At 36.7% G+C, this 21,890-nt stretch overlaps 1 protein-coding gene across 1 annotated transcript; it reads left to right on the top strand.

The window, feature by feature from the left end:
• Window positions 1-303: 303 nt before the first annotated feature.
• LOC109111911 (interferon gamma receptor 1-like) lies at window positions 304-17,062 on the top strand. The gene is made up of 7 exons (XM_042768368.1): window positions 304-524; window positions 12,777-12,894; window positions 12,987-13,162; window positions 13,633-13,766; window positions 13,871-14,042; window positions 15,940-16,061; window positions 16,429-17,062. Exons 1-7 carry the CDS (start codon window positions 449-451, stop codon window positions 16,756-16,758), a joined length of 1,128 nt encoding a protein of 375 aa, XP_042624302.1. The 5' UTR covers window positions 304-448; the 3' UTR covers window positions 16,759-17,062.
• The last annotated feature ends 4,828 nt before the right edge of the window (window positions 17,063-21,890 follow it).

Below are 21,890 nucleotides of genomic sequence, written 5' to 3'. Positions count from 1 at the left end.
TTCAGGTAAGTTGACTTTTATGAGAGCTTTTTGCTTGGGGGCTGATATGGTAGGCTACTTTGTAATTTATCAACAAAGGTGGAAAGTACCGGATATATATCTTTTTTTTTTTTTACCGGGTTGCCAGATTTCTTTAAAATCGAAAAGATCGAAATACAACGTTTCAGCATGTCAGGAGAATCCATATTTTAGGAGGGGTTGGGGAAGTATTTTTACAATCAAATAAAGAAATAATCTATATAGTTTATAATGTATTAAAGCACGAACCGATCGCCTTATTTCGGTGTAAGGCGGAATGTTTGGCAACCCTGTAGACAGAGCGAAACCAGTTGAAATGAGAGCAAGCACGTAGAGACATGAACACGGAGCCGACTCAGGAAATGCTGTTTGGGTTTAGGAAAGGCATCTGAAATCGCCCTGCACCGTTTAAGAAAACCGATTTAACACAATGTCGAAACATCTTGTATTCCAGTTTGGTGTGTTTTATGCATTAGACCTACTGTTCGCTGGAGTCATTGGTTTTGGTGAGTAGCCGACTGCTGAAGCCTCTCGTGGTTGTATTGTATCGTTGTATCAGTTTATCTGTCCGATCGTGTGTATCCACAAATGCGTTCATGTAATATTAAAATGAATGAATGGCGAAACAGTGCGTTGTTTTAAAATCGCTCATTGTGTGTTATTTAAATGCGCAGATAGTTTCTGATAGCAGGCCTGTTTGAGTTCCCAGGTAGAGAATGGAAATCCTGGAAATAGCACGTTTTACAATTATTTCCCTGCCTGGAAAACTTTACTTTTTTTTTTTCTGTAGAGAATATGCTATTATATTAATAGGCTTTTTTATCGTCTAGTCTTAGCCTGTTTAAATTTCAAATCCCTTGGGATTCAAACTAGTTCTCATTTGGTTGTTTAAAAACACTTATTTAGAGACCTTGTATACTGTAGCAGCGAGCTGTAAGTTTGTATAGACGTAGGCCTGTGGGCTAACAGTAAAAAATCCCCTTCTTTTTTGTTGCTGTTGTTTTCAGGCATGAGAGAGCCAAAGATCCGTGGAGCTTGATTTGTAATCTAACAAATATGTTCCTTCTCTTTTGCGCCTAAATATATATATATTTTTAATTATTTATTGTGCCGAGGCACTTCATGTTAAAAGTTAAATTAACCGTTAATGTGGAAGCTTTACTAGCAGGACAAACACGGGTTTATATAATATTGCACTGATAATATCTGCCAAAAATTATCACGGTAGCCTACTACAGCGTTTTTGGGTGGCATGTTCTTTCTTTTACTAAATAACATAAAAAAAAAAAAATTAAAAAATAAAATAAAATAAAAAAAATAAAAAACTTATCACAACACAACACATTACAAAAACAAAAATACAAATACATACTTCCCTGCCTAAAGATTCACATATATAATGTGAAAGAAATAAAAGCAGCTAAAAGAACAAAAATAAGACAATAAAGAGAAAAAAATAGTTTTTTAATCTGTTTGAGCCAGCCAAAACACTAATTAAAACATTATTTCTTAACTTTACCTGTATATTATCTTAAAGCTTTAACAAAAAAAACAACAACAAAAAAGTGCAGTTCTGAGAGAAAACTGCTCACTGCTCAGAGTGACTTGCCGATACACTTAAATTATTCTTATATATTGTTAATATTGTATTATTATAATTTGCATTACCTCATAAAATATGAGGCACACAATTTTTTTTTTAATCCCCCAAATACTTATTTGGTACATCGCTTAATATTTTTTTATTCTGTAGTTTTTTTGTTTCTTCTCCAAATTCTCTTTAGACAGAGTATTCCCGAAACAAGGTGGCTGGTAAAGTGGATGTCAGTGTTGCTCTCTTTCTGTAGTCCATCATCACACTAATCGATTTATGAGCGTCTGCAAGAGAGAAATAGAGCTGTATATCATTTATCATCAGAAGTGGAGTCAATGTTGATTATCACGTTACTTTGTACAGTAAAGCATATTTTAAGTGTTTATGTGTTACACAAGTTATTTATTTTTTATTTTTTTGGTAATAATCAAAGGCAGGTAGTTTTATATGTCATTAACTTAATGCCTAACAAATCTGTACAACATATAGGCTACATTCAAATATATGTAAATAATAAAAACCTTAGTATTTCTATTTATTTCTGTGTCTGAAGATAGAATGATCTGTTAAATGTTGTATATAATGTAACAATGATGTTTTACCTGCGTGATCTTGCATTTCTCGTGCTCTGAGTGGGAATCTAGCTGAAAGCCATGTGATGATCTGCCATTACTTAAGGTTCGACTTTAGCAGTTTCATATCTTTAAGTCATCAGTATCATTTTGCAGAATGTCTCTATAATGAATGAATGAATGTTTGGGTCTAGAATTCTAATTGTTGTTCATATGATTGTAAGTTGTTTTTCTTCTTCTGTGTTTGCGTGTTAAACCACTCTTTCACTTCCTTCCTGTTGCCCTTTTCATTCCTTCACATCTTTCTCTTATGTCTCCCTTCTCTATTCTTGTTGTGTTCAGCCAGTCACACACTGAAATGTTCTGGCCAGGTTTTTAGTTGTTTATTTAAAGTACAGTATGGGTTCTAGAACGTGATGCGTAGCCTTTGGTTTTATTTTCACACTTTTGTCAGAGTAAAACCACAGTACGTCTGATCTGAGCGGGTGTGAAAACGGGACTGATCACACGTGGTTACAGCTGCAGTTCAGTGTGGCCAAACCTTGTTTGTCGGTGTACATGGAGGTGTTACTCTGTCACTCTCGGGCTGAAATCATAATAAGAATCAAGCAATACAAACATCAAACAATGCAACAAAGCAACAGCCTCCAGTGGATTATTGCAGAGCCCTGATCAGAAGAAAACAATGGAGAGTAACAAAATAAGAAAAGTTTGTGTGATCTCAGTTCTGTAGCATGGCTATATATTCTTATATACTCACATCTAAACTAAATTGTTAGCAGTCTGTTAGCAGCCCTAAACTACTTCTTACGAGCAAAGAAATGATTTCTGCTTTCTAAATTTCACTTCTCCACAACAGAGTGTTCTCAAAGATATTTGCAAGTCTTTGATTTTTTTTTAAGGTTCATTTTCTATGGGGCCCCTAAAGGGACATTTGCAAAAATAAAAAATACACAGATAGTTGCATGTGCACCAGAAACTTTTGCATGAGAAACTTCTTTTTCCGAGCTCACGTGTTACAGTTTCTAGTTGAGTCACTTCTGCTATCTTAAAATGTTGAAAACAAGAGCTTGGATGCACATGAATTAACAGAGTTATATTTTAAACTTGTGCTATTTCAAGCTTCTGCTTGTTCTTAAAGGCTGAATAATTCCAAATAAACTAATCTGACAGAAAAACACAACAAAGACATGCAGTGTGTTAATTCTACGTGTTAAGACTGTCTTGCTCTCCCTCTCTTTGCCTGTGTGAAAGAAACACTTAGTGCTCTCAGCTACGTTTATGGAGTTTACTTGTGCTATTTTAAGTGTCTGCTTGTTCTTAAAGGGGTCATATGACATTGCTAAAAAGAACATTACTTTGTGTAATTTGGTGTAATGCAATGTGTTTATGTGGTTTAAGGTTAAAAAAACATTATTTTCCACATAATGTACATTATTGTAGCTCCTCTATGCCCAGCCTTTCTGAAGCACCTTGTATTTTACCCCCCAGAACACGATTTTAACTAGGGGATCATCCCTGAAAAGCGATTGGGCTAGTTTTGAGCAGCAGTTGGGTGGGTTTTGCTGTGAAACCTGGCAACCCTGTTCCTTACTATACTGTGATGCCATGCATTATAAACGAGGTAGGGATGCACCGATCAAGATCGGCCGAGAGGCATTTGTTGCATCCAGTGGGGACATAATTAACGTTACTGATCATAATGACCTATACTGTGTTTTTACGCGTTGCATATCGCACTGTGTTAACATAAAACCATTACATTTGTGACCGGAGAAATGATGACAAACAACAAGCTCTACTCTACACTGCGTTTGAACCATCATTTGAAACACCATAACAAAGAAAACAAAATTAAAACCTATTAACAAGAAACGACACAGAAACGCCAGACTGTCCTCGCAAAGTTTGAACTGCCCCACTTTATAGAAACAGGCATTGTAGGCTACTCTCACAGGAAACAGTCCTCATCCTCCATAAAATGTGCTGCACACATTTGGGTTGAACTGCTCTGGAACAGTGTTGTAAATACAACTTAACCACTGATTTCTAGTTGTGTCCTCTTTTGGAAGGCCAAACAAAGTAGTTTCACTTTCACAATGAAACACACAGCGTCTTCACATGGCAGCGGTGGCAACAATAATAATAATAAATCAAAGTTACGCCTTCTTTCTTTGCGTGAACATTTGGGCAGCGTTATGCAAATCTTCCCACATACTGACGTAGAGATGTGGGGCGTGTTAGAACGAGCCGTTTTAGGGGGGTGTGGTTGACATAACTTTTATAAAGAATATCTCTTTGGATTTGAGACTTTAGTCTTTGCAACTTCACAGATCTTCTTTATGCACCAAGAGCTTGTAACACTCCAAAGAGAGGAAAAATTTGAATTTCATCATATGACCCCTTTAAAGGCTGAACTATTCCAAATAAGCTCCACTAATTTGACAGAAAGAAACAAATAAAAATAACACACATTAAAAATGAATATACAAACTCTCAGGCATGCAAAGCATCCCTCAATATCAAATAAAATAATCCACTATAAAAATGCATAGCTAAACTAACACCCATAAAACATAAATCCCTGGTTAAATGAATATCTGTGTTAAACGTATAGTTAGTGAACTGCATTGGTCCATTAAGACCTAGAAAACATAAATCCCTGGTTAAATGAATTGACTCGTTCCCTCAGAAGACAATGTAGGCAGGCAAAGAGAAGATGGAAATAGAGCAAGCTCCAAGTTCACTATGAATCCTTCAGAGATTCATTATTCAAGTTTCAGAAAGCTGCAAGTGATGCAAAAGATACTTATTTCTCTAACATTATTAGGGCTAATGCTAATAACCTGAAATTCTTGTTTTCCATCATAAATGCTGTTATCCACTGAATAGTATATACCAACAGTCCCCACTGATTTCTTGTGAGGAGTTTTTATATTTCTTCAGTCAAAAGATCATTGATCAGCATTCCCAGATTCCGGCTATCGATCCATCAGACTTACCTGCCTGCACTGCAGAGTGGAAGGAGTTTCAGCCTGTTACTGTATCAGCATTACAAGACATTGTGCAAAAATTTAAACCCACCTTTTGTGTAAACAAAAAAAATTGTAGACACTTTTATCGATTAATGGCATTTCCATAATCTATATCAGTAAATATTTTGAAGCGCTAAATATTTTTTCACAAAAAAAATCCATGGATGGAAACCTGCCTATTGAATTGAAAGTTTCACAGGAGCACACAAAAGTCTGTATTTTTAATTTTGGCAAAGGTCCCTTTAAGGGGCTCTGTAATTTTCATGACTAATTTTTACTCAGTCGCAGAAACTGTATTATGAGCTTTATGAGTTCAACACTGTTTCTGTACTTGTGTGGTGTAACATTGTGCAATCTAACATCAGTGACTTTTTTTTTTTTTTTTTAAAGAGATTTGGCAGCGGTGTAATATATTATTAATGTAATATATATTATAGTATTAATATATTATTATTATTATTATTATTTTGTTATTATTATCTCAATGTTATAAGCCAAAGGCGATATCTCAGACTATCGTTGATACACGATACTATCAGCACAACCCTAGCTGCAAGCTGCAATTAAGGGGCCAAGCAAAACAGAGGTAAAATAAAGAGCTAAGGAGCTGTCTGTAATTACTCTGTAAAGACCAGGGCCTGTATATATAAAACTTCTCAGAAATGCTCTTAAGAATATTCTTAAGCTTTGACTTAAGTGTCAACATTTTTTTTAGTTACAAGTAGGACTTTTCTAAGAGTAGGAGACTTTTATAAAGTAGCTAAAAGCAACTTTTAGTAAAGTCTAAGACTGATTCTTAAGTGCCGACTGAGGTGAAACTTAAAGCTGCAGTCGGTAACTTTTGGGGCTCGCGTCTGGTGGAAGAACATTGTAGCCGGAGCTACTTCTCTCTGTTTACATCTGTGGCAAGTCACGCAAGAACTGTGCTACTCTGCAGCGTTGCCGACCCCAACCAGACTAAAATAGTCCGAATATAAACACTTATTATAGGTGTACCGTAGTGATTCAAGATAAGACAAAAACATGGTTTGGAAAATGGATTCATGATGTACTCGCTCATTATATATATTTCTTAAATTTTCAACACAAAACAACACTGTGGCACAGGCCTGCGCTGATTGGACCAGAAGAGCTGGGAGCGGTGGATTTTGTTTATATTGGAGAGAAGTAGCTCTGGCTACAATGTTCTTCCACCAGACGCGAGCCCCAAAAGTTACCAACTGCAGCTTTAAGTGTTTCAATCTAAGGACTTCAATGATGTCAACCCAAAATGGCTGCCCTCGATCTCTGAAACCGCCAATAGTGAGCCTGCTCATGTGAAGTCACAGCAGCACAACATAATATAACTACAATACAATTATTTAAGACACTGAAATATATTTATATATTTAAATGTATTAAAAAAAAAAGATTTGCATTGTGCAAAATTATCACAAATAGTTACTGATGCTTTAAAATAGTTTTCTATTGGTATGTCTCCTTGTTTACAATTGGAGCACAGACAACTCCAGGAAAGCCCACAATCCCCATAAAGTGGCTTGTTTTTGCAGAATGGCTTGACGGTCAGTTGAAAAGTCAAAGAACTGCCATATAGTAGGCAGTATCAGTATCAGAATCAGAAGAGCTTTATTACCAAGTATGTTTACACACACAAAGAATTTGACTTGACAGCAGGAGCTTCCAGTGTAGAAGAAAGTACAACATAGTGCAGACATACATCAGAATAACACAGCAGGGATGTAATATAACACTAATATAAACAAAACATTAAATAATGTACTATATATACAGAAATAGAAGTATATGGAAAAATGTAACTGTTTAGATAAATGTCCAGGTATGTTATTGGTGTGCAGATATGTTATTTACAAAGTGTGCAGTTTAATATAAATATGTCAGATAACCATGTTAGTTGTGATGGACGTTGTTTAATTATGAAGATTAATTGTTCAAGTTGAATAAAGCCCTTTTTAGCCCTTTTCCTCACTCTGGAGATGTAAAGATCTTGGAGGCTTGGCAGAGGGGCACCAATGATTCTTTCAGCAGTCCTGACTGTCTGTTGTAGTCTCCTAATGTCTGAATAGGTAGCTGAACCAACCCAGACAGTTATGGAGGTACACAGAACAGACTCGATGGCAGAATAGAACTGTTTCAGCACCTCCTGTGGCAGGTTAAACTTCCTCAGCTGGTGAAGGAAGTACAACCTCTGCTGGGACTTTTTTGCAGTGGAGTCTATATGAGTGTCCCACTTCAGGTCCTGAGAGATGGTGGTGCCCAGGAACTTGAATTACTCCACTTGCAGCCACAGTGCTGTCTAAGATGGTGAGTGGGGGGAGTGCAGGGGGTTTTTCTCCTGAAGTCCACCTGCAATCATCTCCACTGTTTTGAGTTTGTTGAGCTCCAGTTTGTTGAGACCGCACCAGACAGCCAGCTCTTTGACCTCCTTTCTGTAAGCAGACTCGTCACCGTCCTAAATGAGGCCGATGACTGTAGTGTCATCTGAGAACTTCAGGAGCTTGACAGAGGGGTCTTTTGAGGTGCAGTCATTCGTGTAGAGAGAGAAGAGCAGTGGGGAAAGAACACATCCCTGGGGGGGCGCCAGTGCTGATGGTGATAGTCCTGGATGTAAGTTTGCCCATTCTCAGTAGCTGCTGCCTGTTTGTCAGGAAGCTGGTGATCCACTGACAAATGGAGGTGGGCACGGACAGCTGTGTGAGTTTGTCAGAGAGAAGGTCAGACATGATGGTATTAAAGGCCGAACTGAAGTCCACAAATAGGATCCTTGCGTAATTCCCAGGTCTGTCGAGATGTTACAGGATGTAATGCAATCCAGTATCGTAGGCAGTATATCAGTAGTAACCCTTAATTAAAATAATAATAATAAAAAATGTGTTAAAGATTTTGTTAGCATATTGCATAGTTGCTTAGAATCTTTTTTTTTTCTATAATTAAAAAAAAAAAAAATAATGCAATGAAACATGCCAATGTGGTCATAATTTTTGGCCATGCTGTACAAAGAAATTATGAACACATGCAAAAACAAGAAAGGACCACCGAAATATTAATAACTGATTATGTTGTAGTCAATGTCAGTGTTGCCAATTTAGTGATTTTTTGTCACTAGATTTGGTTATTTCCTCGCCCCTTCTGAGACTTTTTTTCAAAAGCCTAGCAACAAAATTAATTTCTAGGACATACCTTATCTAGATTCCAAGACTCTCCCACTGATCAATATTTATATTTATATATCAGTGAACTTGCCATAACATGATGTAATCTAACAGCATAGCGACTGTTTTAGCTACATTCAACTGAAAGCATTTGGCAACAGTGTTCCAGTGTTTTTTTTCCCCTTGTATTTCGATGGTGTAAGTGAAATGTTGGTTTATTAATTTAAAAAAATGTGCCACAATATTTAAGACTCTCATCACTAGTGCATTGCTACATTGTTCCAATTTTCCACCCACAAAAAAATATAATTACTACTTTCAGTTCTGCAGTTAGATCATTAAATTGTAAAGTTAAAATTATTAAATTTCTTACTTGGTCAGTTACAAAAAGAATTGACTATCTTCAAGTTTGTATCATTTGATCATCTCCATATCATCATCATATAACTACAATATGTCATATCTTCATTGAAAAGTGTGTGTCTGCTCCTCTTTGCTGCCATCTTGTTACTCCTAACTAGGTTGGAGACCTCTCCATCTCTTAAATAATTTAGGAGCTGAGACCTAGTCTTAACTTTATGAATCACTCTTATTTAAGTAAGTAAGTCTTAAGTACAGGTGCTGGTCATATAATTAGAATATCATCAAAGAGTTGATTTATTTCACTAATTCCATTCAAATAGTGAAACTTGTATATTATATTCATTCATTACACACAGACTGATATATTTCAAATGTTTATTTCTTTTAATTTTGATGATCATAACTGACAACTAAGGAAAATCCCAAATTCAGTATCTCAGAAAATTAGAATATTACTTAAGACCAATACAAAGAAAGGATTTTTAGAAATCTTGGCCAACTGACAAGTGTTAACATGAAAAGTATGAGCATGTATAGCACTCAATACTTACTTGGGGCTCCTTTTGCCTGAATTACTGCAGCAATGCGGCGTGGCATGGAGTCGATCAGTCTGTGGCACTGCTCAGGTGTTATGAGAGCCCAGGTTGCTCTGATAGTGGCCTTCAGCTCTTCTGCATTCTTGGGTCTGGCATATTGCATCTTCCTCTTCACAATACCCCATAGATTAAGGATAGGTTAAGGTCAGGCGAGTTTGCTGGCCAATTAAGAACAGGGATACCATGGTCCTTAAACCAGGTACTGGTAGCTTTGGCACTGAGTGCAGGTGCCAAGTCCTGTTGGAAATTGAAATCTGCATCTCTATAAAATTGGTGAGCATCAGGAAGCATGAAGTACTCTAAAACTGCTGTGTTGACCTTGGACCTCAGAAAACACAGAGGACCAACACCAGCAGATGACATGGCACCCCAAACCATCACTGACTGTGGAAAATTTACACTGGACCTCAAGCAACGTGGATTGTGTGCCTCTCCTCTCTTCCTCCAGACTCTGGGGACCCTGATTTCCAAAGGAAATGCAAAATGTACTTTCATTCAGAGAACATAACTTTGGACCACTCAGCAGCAGTCCAGTCCTTTTTGAAGCGAGACGCTTCTGACGCTGTCTGTTGTTCAAGAGTGGCTTGACACTTGTATACATCTGTGCGTAGTGGTTCTTGAAGCACTGACTCCAGCTGCAGTCCACTCAATCTCCCCCACATTTTTGAATGGGTTTTGTTTCACAATCCTCTCCAGGGTGCGGTTATCACTATTGCTTGTACACTTTTTTTCTACCACATCTTTTCCTTCCCTTCGCCTCTCTATTAATGTGGTTGGACACAGAGCTCTGTGAACAGCCAGCCTCTTTTGCAATGACCATTTGTGTCTTGCCCTCCTTGTGCTAGGTGTCAATGGTCGTCTTTTGGACAACTGTCAAGTCAGCAGTCTTCCCCATGATTGTGTAGCCTACAGAACTAGACTGAGAGACCATTTAAAGGCCTTTGCAGGTGTTTTGAGTTAATTAGCTGATTAGAGTGTGGCACCAGGTGTCTTCAATATTGAACCTTTTCACAATATTCTAATTTTCTGAGATACTGAATTTGGGATGCACACACTTAAGACAAAAAGTTTACTCTGAGTGGCTTTATACATATGGCCCCAGGTTTCTCCAACCCTGGTTCCAAAGAGCTACTTTCCTTCAAACTCTGCTTCAACACACCTGTTTGTAATTTAGTAGTCCTGCACACCTTGATTAGCTTAGTGATGGGAGAAACGAACCATTTCGAAGCTTCAAATCCATTGAACCAATTGCTTCACAAAATAATTCACTGTTTCGAAGCACCACACGCTCAAAACAGTGTAAATGCAACAAAAACGCATATCAAACCATGCCAAAAATGATAAGCTTTTACAAACTCAATTTAAATGCTTTCTTGAAAGTATAATATATTAAATGCAAAATAAATAATAAAATACCATTAAAAAATGAAGTGTCTGTATAATATGCGTCTTTAAAATAATTCTTATTAATTTGCAAGGGCTTGTTTTGTTTGTTTTATGGAGAGCTTGTTTAAACAGGCCAGTAAGAGACTATTAACTACTAATCATCCTTTTAATTACACAAATGTCTATTTAAAAATGTCAACAAATTGATAAAACTGATCCGTGATCAGAGATGCCGTTTCAGTGGTTCGCCACTGGGGGCGATCTTAGTGAACTTGCATGATTCACAGGTTCAAAGAGATCACCCCCCAAAGGCAAACTATTGAAATTTTCAAAACATTTTGAAATGGTTATGACGAAACAAAGCCTCTTTTACTGAGATCACATAACTTTGGCATGTGATACACGCTCCGAACCACTGTTTCGAAACAAATGATTGGCAAAGGTTTCGAAGCTTCATGAACCAGTGCTGCAAAAGCGGCCATCACTAGATTAGCTGGTTTAGGTGTGTTGGATTAGAGTTAAAGCTGAACTCAGCAGTATGTTAGCTCTCCAGGGGTAGTGCTGGAGAACCCTGTTAAAGGTTTGTTGATACAGAATTTTACTACAAATCTCCAAGTGGCCAACGTCGAAAAAAGGCTAACATAGGAATTAGGTATTGTTCGATTCAGTATGTCGTTCCGAATCTACTGAAAACAATCGTATAATTGTTGGCCACACTGGTAAGAAGTAATAAGCAGAAATGTAATTTTAATATCTTTTGACCAGTAGGTGGTGCTGTGCTTTACAAAAATGGTTTGTTATATCAGAAAGCTTTTGATAACTTTTTGCCAGAATATTCTGAAGATGTTCAGAGCCAAGATTGGTGAAAATTAAAAAAAAAAAAAAAAATTTTTTGGACAAATTCTGAAAAGCAAGTATTAAAAAACAAAAATGCAAAAAATCTTGACCCATGTAAAATGTCAAATTTGCTATGGCTAATGATGAGACTGTATGTATCTGTGTGCCAAATTTCATAACTTTCCAGCAAGCGGTTCTATGGGTGGCCATCAAGTATGAAAGATGATGACAACTGACGGATACAGTAGGTGTCTAAGCACCTTAGGTACTTGGCCCCTAATAATAATATTAATAATAATAAACTATTTTATACTGTATGTACCAAAGTATAATGAAAACATGCACAGCTGACTGTTAAATTTTTGTATTTTTAGAGCCTAGGTGTGCAACTTTTTTTTTTGTTTTAATTTTCAGTATTTTTTTGTTGAGAACCCTGTTTTGCTTTTGTTTTGATTTTATATGTATCAAAGTAGCAATGCATACCAGTGTGTAAACTGCTACGGGGACTTCCATGAATCAGTCTGAATGTTTTTTAAGTCTTCATATTGAGTAAGACCTGCATTTCCTGTGAAGATGCATGCTATCAGCCACTTCCTCACTTCAGAATGACCTGAAATATCAGGCTGTTATGATGGTTGATCATTCAAATAACACAGCTATCTAAGGCCTATATATATTTTAATACTAAGACTCTTAAATAGATTAGCCTCAGATTATGCATTACCAATCAAACAGTCTATTAACACAAATGGAAGTGTGGGAATTACTGTATTTACCCTGTTGAAATATAAAAACTTCTTATTCCAGTCTAAGCTGGTTTACTGATCTTAGCTGGTCTCTCACTTTTTTCAGGCTGGTTTTAGGGGTTATTGAAGTAGTTTCCTTGTATGATTGACACTTGTCTGCTGTATTTCCTTAATTTTTTTAAAAAAAATTTTAATGTATATTTGTTTTCCACATCCATTTTAAACATTTATATTTAGATAAGATTCAGTTGTGTGTGTCCAAAATTCAGTGATTGTGTTTGAGCAAAACTCAAAATCTAGTCTAAGTTTCTCTGAAGAAGATGACGTCTGTTTTAAAAATGCCTCAGCATATCAGCAGCCATTGAGAAATACTGGAAGAATTTGTTGCTCTTGTGAGCTTTGAGTTTGTATAATAGACTAATAGATTTGTGTAATAGACTAACTTTTTTTTTTCTACAGTTCCTTCTCCAACAAACGTCAGTGTTGTTTGTCACAACTTTGTGAATGTCCTCTACTGGAACTACAGTAACCCAACCGAACAGCTGAAATTCAGTGTAAAGGTTAAACCTTACGTAAGGTATGTGTGTCTAAAGCAGCTGATCAAAAAATACTATTTCATTTCTTAATCACTATCACATCACTTAATCTTTCTGTCCCGTTTATCTCTAGTGATTCCCAAACCGCTGACACCCTTCAGACGTACCTTGATATCAGCAGCTACAGCAGAGATGTGGGTGACGATTACATAGTGTTCGTGACGGCACATGACGGGCAAGAGAAATCAGAAAGCGTCTCCATTACATTCCCCTACAGCCAAGACTTTTTTGAAGAGAAAAAAAAAAAATGTAAGTTCTCCAAGTATAACCTAATCATATGGAAACAGTATTACTGTTTATTACAGCGTTTGCAAAGTCCTTTGATGATGAAACACCATTGATGTTTCTCAGACATTTTAAGGCTCGTTTTCTAAGTATAAAATATAAAATATGTTGTCATTGATATTTGTTTAATTTCTCCTTTCTCTACTGCATCTATTTAACAGTACAGCTGCCTTATACTGAGAAAAGCATTGCATCACATGTTCATGCTTATACAGCAGCATTTCATTTAACGAACTAGGGCCTAAAAGAAAATGAACTTCCTTAAAGCTTCAACTCTCGTTCTGCTGCCTTGCAAGCACTGCTACCGTTTCCTTCTGGAAATGCAAATCTGTTTGGATATTGTTTTAGTGTTTAGTGATTAATTTCCTTTAGTCTTTTACAAGATTACTTTTTACCTTGGTATTTTGACTTGTATCGGCTTTTTCTTTTTCCAGGCTCTTTGGACTCCCCTGCTGTAAATACATCTGTCCACAAAAATGTGATTGAAGTGTCCTTTCAGCACCCTTTCTTTCTTCATCAGCAAGACATTCTGAATGAAGAGTTTATGTACACAGTCACACATGATGAGGTTGGAAAAGCAGTCGCACAGACACCACCGTGTCCTTCTTTAAATGTTAGTCTTGTTAGGATGTTGAATTGTTAAAATGACTCTCTTCTTTTCTCCTTCCACAGCAAAAGGTTTTATACTCATGTTTTGTGGAGGAGAAGCTGTGCACTGTAGAAATCCACCTGAACGAAAGTACTGCTGGACAGTGTGTTGAGCTGAAGTTTGAAGGGAAGATTGCTGGTATTCCTTCATATACCTACAGAAATGTTTGTGTCCCTCAGCAGATGCCAGAGACCGGTAAAAACATTATCAGTTTAATTTTGTTCATTTTTATAGATGCAGCTTTCTTGTCATGGTATTAAGTGCAGCCAGTGTGTGAGAGTCAGTACTGATTTCTTTAATTCTAAACAAAAGAGTTTGTTTGAGAGCTCTGACACGAGCTGTGTTTGAAATCACCACCATTCCCTCGCTGACTATTCAACATACACTTATCCATGAGACCCTATGAGAGCATTATGGGTACACTTTTTATTGTGGTGCATTTTTGGTATTAAATGAACTAGGGGTTGCACGACTACTGATTTCTGCTAGTCGATTACTTATTTAAAAAATACTCGAGTTACTCGACTACTCGTGGTTCATGCTACTGTGAATAGACATTAAATAGTTTTTATCAATAAACGTTTATTAACTAATTAATTAATAGCCTAATGCAACAATTACATAACATACGTTAACTGTCAAAACTTTATAATTAAAAGTTCATGTAACCAGTAGGCTATTTGTATCTGTAACAGTCACAAAATTATTAGTATCTGTTTTCGGATAAAACCAGGTGTCGTACTTGATAAGGCCGTTATGACTATCCTTTCCCCCGTAGTTATCACTGAACAAATATGCTGCGTTAAAATAAAATAATTATTCATTTCTAAAAATAAATTAATCATATAAGCAGAGATGTCATGACAAACGTTTAGTGATCATTTGAACACGACACATTTTCATTACGCAGAATTCTCTAAGCGAGTCTATTTGAACTTACTAAACAAATGTGCGTGTGCCACGCAAACCAGCAAAAAATAAAAAAGCAAACATAGAAAATGTATCTGCATCTAAGTTGATTATTAGCCTACTTTTAAGAGAGAGAACTGGTTTGGTTTTTGAGAGACTGAGACGCGCAACGCGGCTGTTTGATTGGTGAGCGTGCTGTGGTTAATCCATTCATTCATGTATCATTTCGTAGCCTACGGTTTAAATCATTGCCTAAATATATAAAATAATAGACCGTGTATGATGTATTATTATAGGTGATATTACTCTTGCCAAGCTCTGATTTCTGAGAGATGCACGGAGAGGCAACAGCAATGCGGTGTTTGATTTGCGCTCTTTTCTTTGATAAAGTTTATATTCATTCACTTCACACACTCATTATTGAGTGACTTTAGAAGTCTGTGTATAATACTGCGCTGATCCCCTGGCTCAGTTGTTATCTAGCAAACAGCAGAGTGTGCCAGCCTCAGCCGAATATTCAGGCAAAATTATTCCTCATCCGTTATTCGTTTTTGAAGCCATTATCCGTGCCATTCCAAATAAGGTATTCGGCTTCGGGCACACCCCTAATTATTAAATAACATATTTTAATTTTACATGTAACATAGAGAAAGTGATAAAAAGTAACAGCTACATGCAATATTGTAATCCTACAATTTGCGTTGTAGGCAAACTGTGCATGCATTATGGTTAATGCACGCTCGAGTAGTCGATTGTTTCCGACAGCGCCGACTAGTGGTTAAAGTAGTCGATCACTCGACTACTCGACTAGTCTGAGTAACCCCTAAAATGAACACATATGGTCACCTCCACTATAGTTTCAGACACCACTAAGACACCAGAGGATACAGGGCAATCTTAGTTATGGCATATTTTATTGTCGAGAGTGCCTCTAGCTGCACCAAACAGAACTACCTTGCCCTAAAAGTATATTCATAATTCATTCAACACTGAAAAGGGACTATTTAATTTATCTGTCTGATCAATGGCAGTTTGGTGGAGTGCTTGAAACTTATTTGAAAACTTTGGATATGTCTGATTTTGATAGTGGTATGGAAATTGTGAACTTTTATTCTGAAATAAAGCCAGTATTTGTGAGTACTACAGTAGATGCTTCATTGAATTGGTCTTGACTTTTCTGTAGACAAATCAGGATTAATCGTAGCTGTGCAAGCTGGAGGGACCATCGTGCTCTTCATTATCACTGGCTTTCTGTGGCTACTCTGCAGGAAGTTGTCCAAAATCCCCAAAAGTCCTGAATTTTTGGTATGTGTTTTTCAGTCCTTTTGTTGTGTATTTTTTTATTATTATTATTGTTATTATTTATTCATTTAAATTCTAATGTAGGCACGGTTCAGCAAAAAAAGTACTCACCCTTATTTTGGTCCAAACATTTTTATCATCTGTGGGAATATCCCCATGAAAGTGATACCATGTGAGTTCCACTTTCATTTAAAGAGCAACCCACAGAATAGTCATACATGTTTGAAGCAATATGAAGATCAGTACATTGACAGAATTGAACATTTTCAGGTGAACTTTAGGAGTTTTTGTATTTGTGATGTGTCTAGTGACTTGCTGTTTTAGCAGCACCAACAGCAGTAACTAACCGTTTGCTTCTTTTCATATGCAGCGAAATGTTATACCTGGCCAGTCTCTAACAACCCAACCCGAGCCAACTGCTATTTCTGCAATGACACCTCAGGGACACACACCCCTACTGACAGATGACACTTTTAGTTATGGTTCTCCACCCATTTCCCCAAATGAGAAAGACTGCAAAGAAAACACTCTCCTTGATGAAACAATTGTGCGTCTTCCTGAGGAGTCTGAAGAGGATGTGAATTGTGATGACTTTGAAGGCTTTGGCTTATCGTCTGACTATGACAGTCCCAAATTCCTGCAAGAGATGAGTCCGGGGGACATTACTGAAGGATACGGCCCACGGCCACCTGTAATTTAGGTCTGAACATGAAAAGATGGGCTGTTTACACCAAGTCATTTGATGTAATCAAATTAACAATTTCACACACTGATGAGCAGGCTTGTATAATGCAGGCAGTGTGACGTCTGCTTCTCACGGTGCACAGTGTTTGATTGTGGTGAGAGCGATCATTTTTTTTGTGATGTGCCACAGTTTAGATGCATTGGCTGTTAACTACAGTCGTGGTGAGTTTCCCACTAACCTGCATTAAGATAAATTAATGTGTAAATAAAACCATTTTGCTGTATCATTTTTATCAAGGTCATAAAAGGCACTTTACCTCCTCGTTGCTCCACATTTGCCCTCTGAAGTATTTGGTCCATGTTGTGTTCATATTTCACTCGAACCGCACCAGAGTTCGTTTGGAAGCGAACTCTGTTCGGTGCGCACCAGGGTTCAGATGGCAGCATTCACACTTACTTAAACGAACCGCACTAAAGGAGCAATCGCATCAGGGTTCGTTTTAATCAAACCAAACATGACAAGTGTGAACACTCCATTAGAAAGCAATGTGAATCAGTTGATGAGACAGGAAACATTATCATTTTAACTAAAACGCAATCTGATGCAGGCATCCATTAACCAATGAGAATGTCAGAGAGGTGGGTCCAGAAATTGCTGCATTCCCACTTGATTTAAAACTGACCCGACTTTTCAACATCGAAACGCATCTCCCACACCCCTGATGCTTTGGCAAGGCCTCTATAATGTGTGAGGAACTAAAATTTCATGTGTATGTGCATATGAGCCATGATTTTTCTGTTTTTCATAAGGGGATATTGCAGGTTGGTACTGTTATTCTTGATTTTGTCATGAACACGTGTCATAGCATACATTTACATCAGAGGCGAATGACGTGCTGGATTCATATGGAGCGAATTTTGTGCCAATATTCATCAACAAATCTAGCGTATTGTAAATAAACAAAATCTGCTTTGCAAGTAAAAACTCGACTTTCAAACAAACGCAAAGTGATTTGCAAATGCAAAACTCTATTTGAGAGAAAATGTAGAGGTATGGACAAATAAATGTAGTGTGCGTTACAACTGTGAGACTCATTTGTGAGGAAACTTGGCTTGATTTTCTCACAAATGCATGCACGCAGATATTCCCACATGCGTTAAAGCAGATTTTCTCACAAATGCAATTGAGCAACTTTCTTTTCCAAAAACAGCTGATGGCGCTGTCCGTCAATTTATGCTAGTCCCCTGAGACCTGAAACACCTGTTTACCTTTTCAGGGAATACAGCAGACCAACATGAGTGGGGAACAGGTGAGTTTCTGTCTTACTATATAATTAACCATTTAGATGTTTTCACAAAGCGACCCTACTAGTGTCAGTGTAATTCACAATAAGGGTTGAAAGTTGGTAACATGATTGATTAGTTCAAAAATCAGTCGTGACATGGCTAAATATTTAACTAGGCGGTCTTTCCCTATAAAAACTGATCCATTCTCCATATCTCTTATCCTCTGTAGGATCACAGGATATAGAATATATACATGTTGATAAAATTGTTCAATGTATAACAAAAATATTGTGTACCAAAAAATAAAAACTTAGACAATTTAATTTAGTATCGGATATAGCAATATCACCCAAGAGGTCATTAATTATTAATAACATTTTTAAAGCATATCACATTATTTAGTACAATATCTAAAACTTTTTAAATGTTTTAACACTGTGCAATCATTTGTGTCTAAAATAATTATGTATTTTTTAGATAAGCAACATGATGAATATTTATCTTCTGGTGTCACTCTTGTCCTGTGAATTTGGGAGAAAGATCAAGTTCACGCTGATATAATACTAAATTCAGCATTTTAATAAATAGTGGTTTACCAGTATTTCAGAAAGGATAATGTAATGATTAGAAACGAATCTTTGGGGTCGAAGACCGTGCTGGTGCGTTTTGTCCTGTTTTGTTGATGACCACAAAAATAATTTAAATTACAGATACGAGAATAGCATCGTTTGAAACTGCAAAGGGTCTGCGTTTATTTGTGTATAGTCAACAAAACAATGTACTTTTGTAAAATAAAGAAAACAAACAGGGCACGCTCTCTGCTGTCTCAGTCTCTGGGAACTTTCTTGAATAAAACAACCTGAATCTCAGTGAATATGTGCCTCACATACATGGTACATCTATGTATAGAAAGCCTAAAATGTCTAATTTTAAAACCAATTCAAATTGAAAACAAATATTCTCTGATTATATAATCCATATAAAAGTAAGGAGAGGTAAAGATTCTCCTGTTTCACCTCATTATCACTAGCACTCTGTTCACATGTTAATGATCTGAGGTCAGCCAGGTAAGCATGTAGATGCCCCCGAAAAATGCCATCAAAACGTCAAGCCTCATCATAGAATTTAGCCTACTTTCTTTTTCTGCCCGTTGGATGTTGGTGCGCTACACAGGTGAAGACACACTCTGGACAGCGAGGATATCTTCTCATATTGGTCTGAAAAGGTAAACAGATGTTTCAGATCTCAGGAGACTAGCGTAAATTGACCAACAGCGCCATCTGCTGTTTTTGGAAAATAAACATGCTCAATTGCATTTCTGAGAAAATCCAACTTGACGCATGTGAGAAAATCTGCCAGCATGCATTTGTGAGAAAATCATACCAAGATTAATCATAAAAATGCAAATGAGTCTCACAGTTGTAACACACTATAAATATATTTGTTCATACCTCTGCATTTTCTCTCAAATAGAATTTTGTTTTTGCAAATCACTTTGCATTTGTTTGAAAGTCGAGTTTTTCTTTGCAAAGCAAATTGTGTTTATTTGCAAAATGCTGGATTTGTTTGATGAATATTGGCACAAAATTCGAGTCCCTCATTCAGTGCTGCTGTAGCTTTCACTTTGGAGAACTTTTCAAGCTGAATATATCACTTGTGTCACTATGTGCACATTTCTAGGCAGTGGTTTATTCTGTTACGTTGTGAAGTGTTTGCTGTGATAACCCTTATGTTCAGATGTCTGCTAAAAGCTACAGTTAATATCTGCCAGACGCTTCTCTGTAATTGTACAATTCTCTGGCTGAAATTGTTACACATTGTAGCTTGTATAAACAGAACTGCATTACTCTGAATGCCTCATGAGGAAACGTTACACAATATAGTTGTGATGTTACTGTTTAGTATTTAGAAAAATGCCAACATTTAAGTTCAATGGGAATAATGTGCTATGACATTTACTTCCTTTATTGACCTTAAAATACTTCAAAATTATATTATTTTTTTTTTTTTTTTTTTTTTTTTTTAATTCTTCTAATCTTAAAGCTTAATGCTCTTTGAAGAATGAAGCAAATTTGCACTTAATCCAAATAAAGAATCTAGAATATAGGAGTCTCTACACTAAGAAGAGAAGGTGACTATAAAAAAGGCAAATACAGAATTAGCTTGGGGCTGCAAAAATGACAATCCTATGTTGTACTAATCATGCAAAGTATTTTCATTCACGCTTTTATCCGAAATCACATACATTACATTCAAGGCATATATTTGATCAATATGGGAATTTCCAGGAAATTGCACTCGTGGCTTTGCTGTTATTGCAATAATTTTCCAGTTGAGTTCGACAATTTTATATGTGTATATGTGTTTTTTTCTAATAGAATTTTATTTTTCAACTTTAACTTGATGTCTGTATATACCATGTCTGTTTGATTTTCATGTGCTTTCACACATTTTTATTACAATAAATGGCTGCTTCATTACTAAATCTGTTGATTAAAACTCTCTGGCATTGAATGCATGCAGTTTGGAGGAGAACAGTCTTCTTACTCCGCTCAGCTAGTGGACACTTGATTTGCTAACTTAGAACCATCTCAGTATATATGTCGTAGTATTATATGTCCCTACTTCCACAATTTTTCCTCAGTTGGCGAAACTGTGTACAGACAAGCTGTTACAGCATATGTACTCTGGAAACAAACTAGAAGTAAATTCATCAGTGTAATGAATTGCAAAGTGAAATCATGTACCTCTTTTCAAAAATGTTTAAGTTTTCTACATTCCCAGAAGATGTGCATAATTAATCCTATATAAGTTTTACATCGGCGACACCTAGGTGATACATTAGGGTGGGTAAGGTACATCCCATGCATAAATTTATAATTATGTTCTTTAATTTTGTTACAGGATAAAGGGTCATAATGATCAAACGGCGTAGAATATGTCAGATTTTCAGATTCAACAGATATATTGAAGATTTTCCATTTTAGTGTTGTTGAATTCATCAGGATCTCCTCTATCCTCCAGGGAAATTCGTCCTGCCTTATCCAAAGTACTTACCGTGTGCCGAATCTGCAAATATTTATTAAACTCCTGTCTTGGAATCTTGAACTCTGTAGTTAAATCTGAAAAGGACTTAAGGGAAGAGTCATTAAACAAATGTTGAAACTGGTATATACCATATTCCTTCGACTTTTTAAACAGATATTTTCCAAGAGGGGACGGCAGGTCTGGATTGGAGGATAGAGGAGCTAAACTAGAACTTTTAGTAAAACATCCACAAAACCTCTTTACATCTTGTCTGAGTGGCCCAATAGTACAGCTGAAGGTCAGGGAGACCCAATCCACCTTTTTCTTTTGTTCTAGTTAATATTTTAAATGATATTTGGGGTGTTGAATTCTTCCAAAAAAAAGAAAAAAGTTCTTATTGATTTATTTATGGACTTTATTTGATTATTATTATTTTATTTTATTTTATTTTATTTTTTCAGGTAGAAGGGTAATGATTGAAATAGAAAACTAAGTCGGGGTAGTATATTAATTTTTATCACATTCTTCCAAGAAGTAAGATAGGGAGCAGGTTCCAGTATTCCAAATCTTCCTTAATCCTTCTCCGGTCTCTTTGGAAAAAACATGCTGCAGCTGCCACTACAGTCCATACAGTTGGGCTACATGCAGGAAAAGACCAGGTTGGTTCTCGTGCTGAGGGAGTCCACAGACGAGTCAGTGAGGAACGCAAATGTTAAGGTTCCTACCGGCCGCAAGTGGAATGCCCAAACTGAGGTTGATCAAGCTGTCGGTCGGCTACAACACCGGGAGATCATGGGCAGAGTTCAGGCAGGAAGAGCAGGGCTAGGATGGGGA

Source organism: Cyprinus carpio, chromosome A13, assembly GCF_018340385.1.
Source record: "Cyprinus carpio isolate SPL01 chromosome A13, ASM1834038v1, whole genome shotgun sequence".
Lineage (NCBI taxonomy): Eukaryota > Metazoa > Chordata > Actinopteri > Cypriniformes > Cyprinidae > Cyprinus > Cyprinus carpio.
Note: the sequence above shows the minus strand (reverse complement) of the source record. Positions and strands in the feature narration are given on the sequence as shown.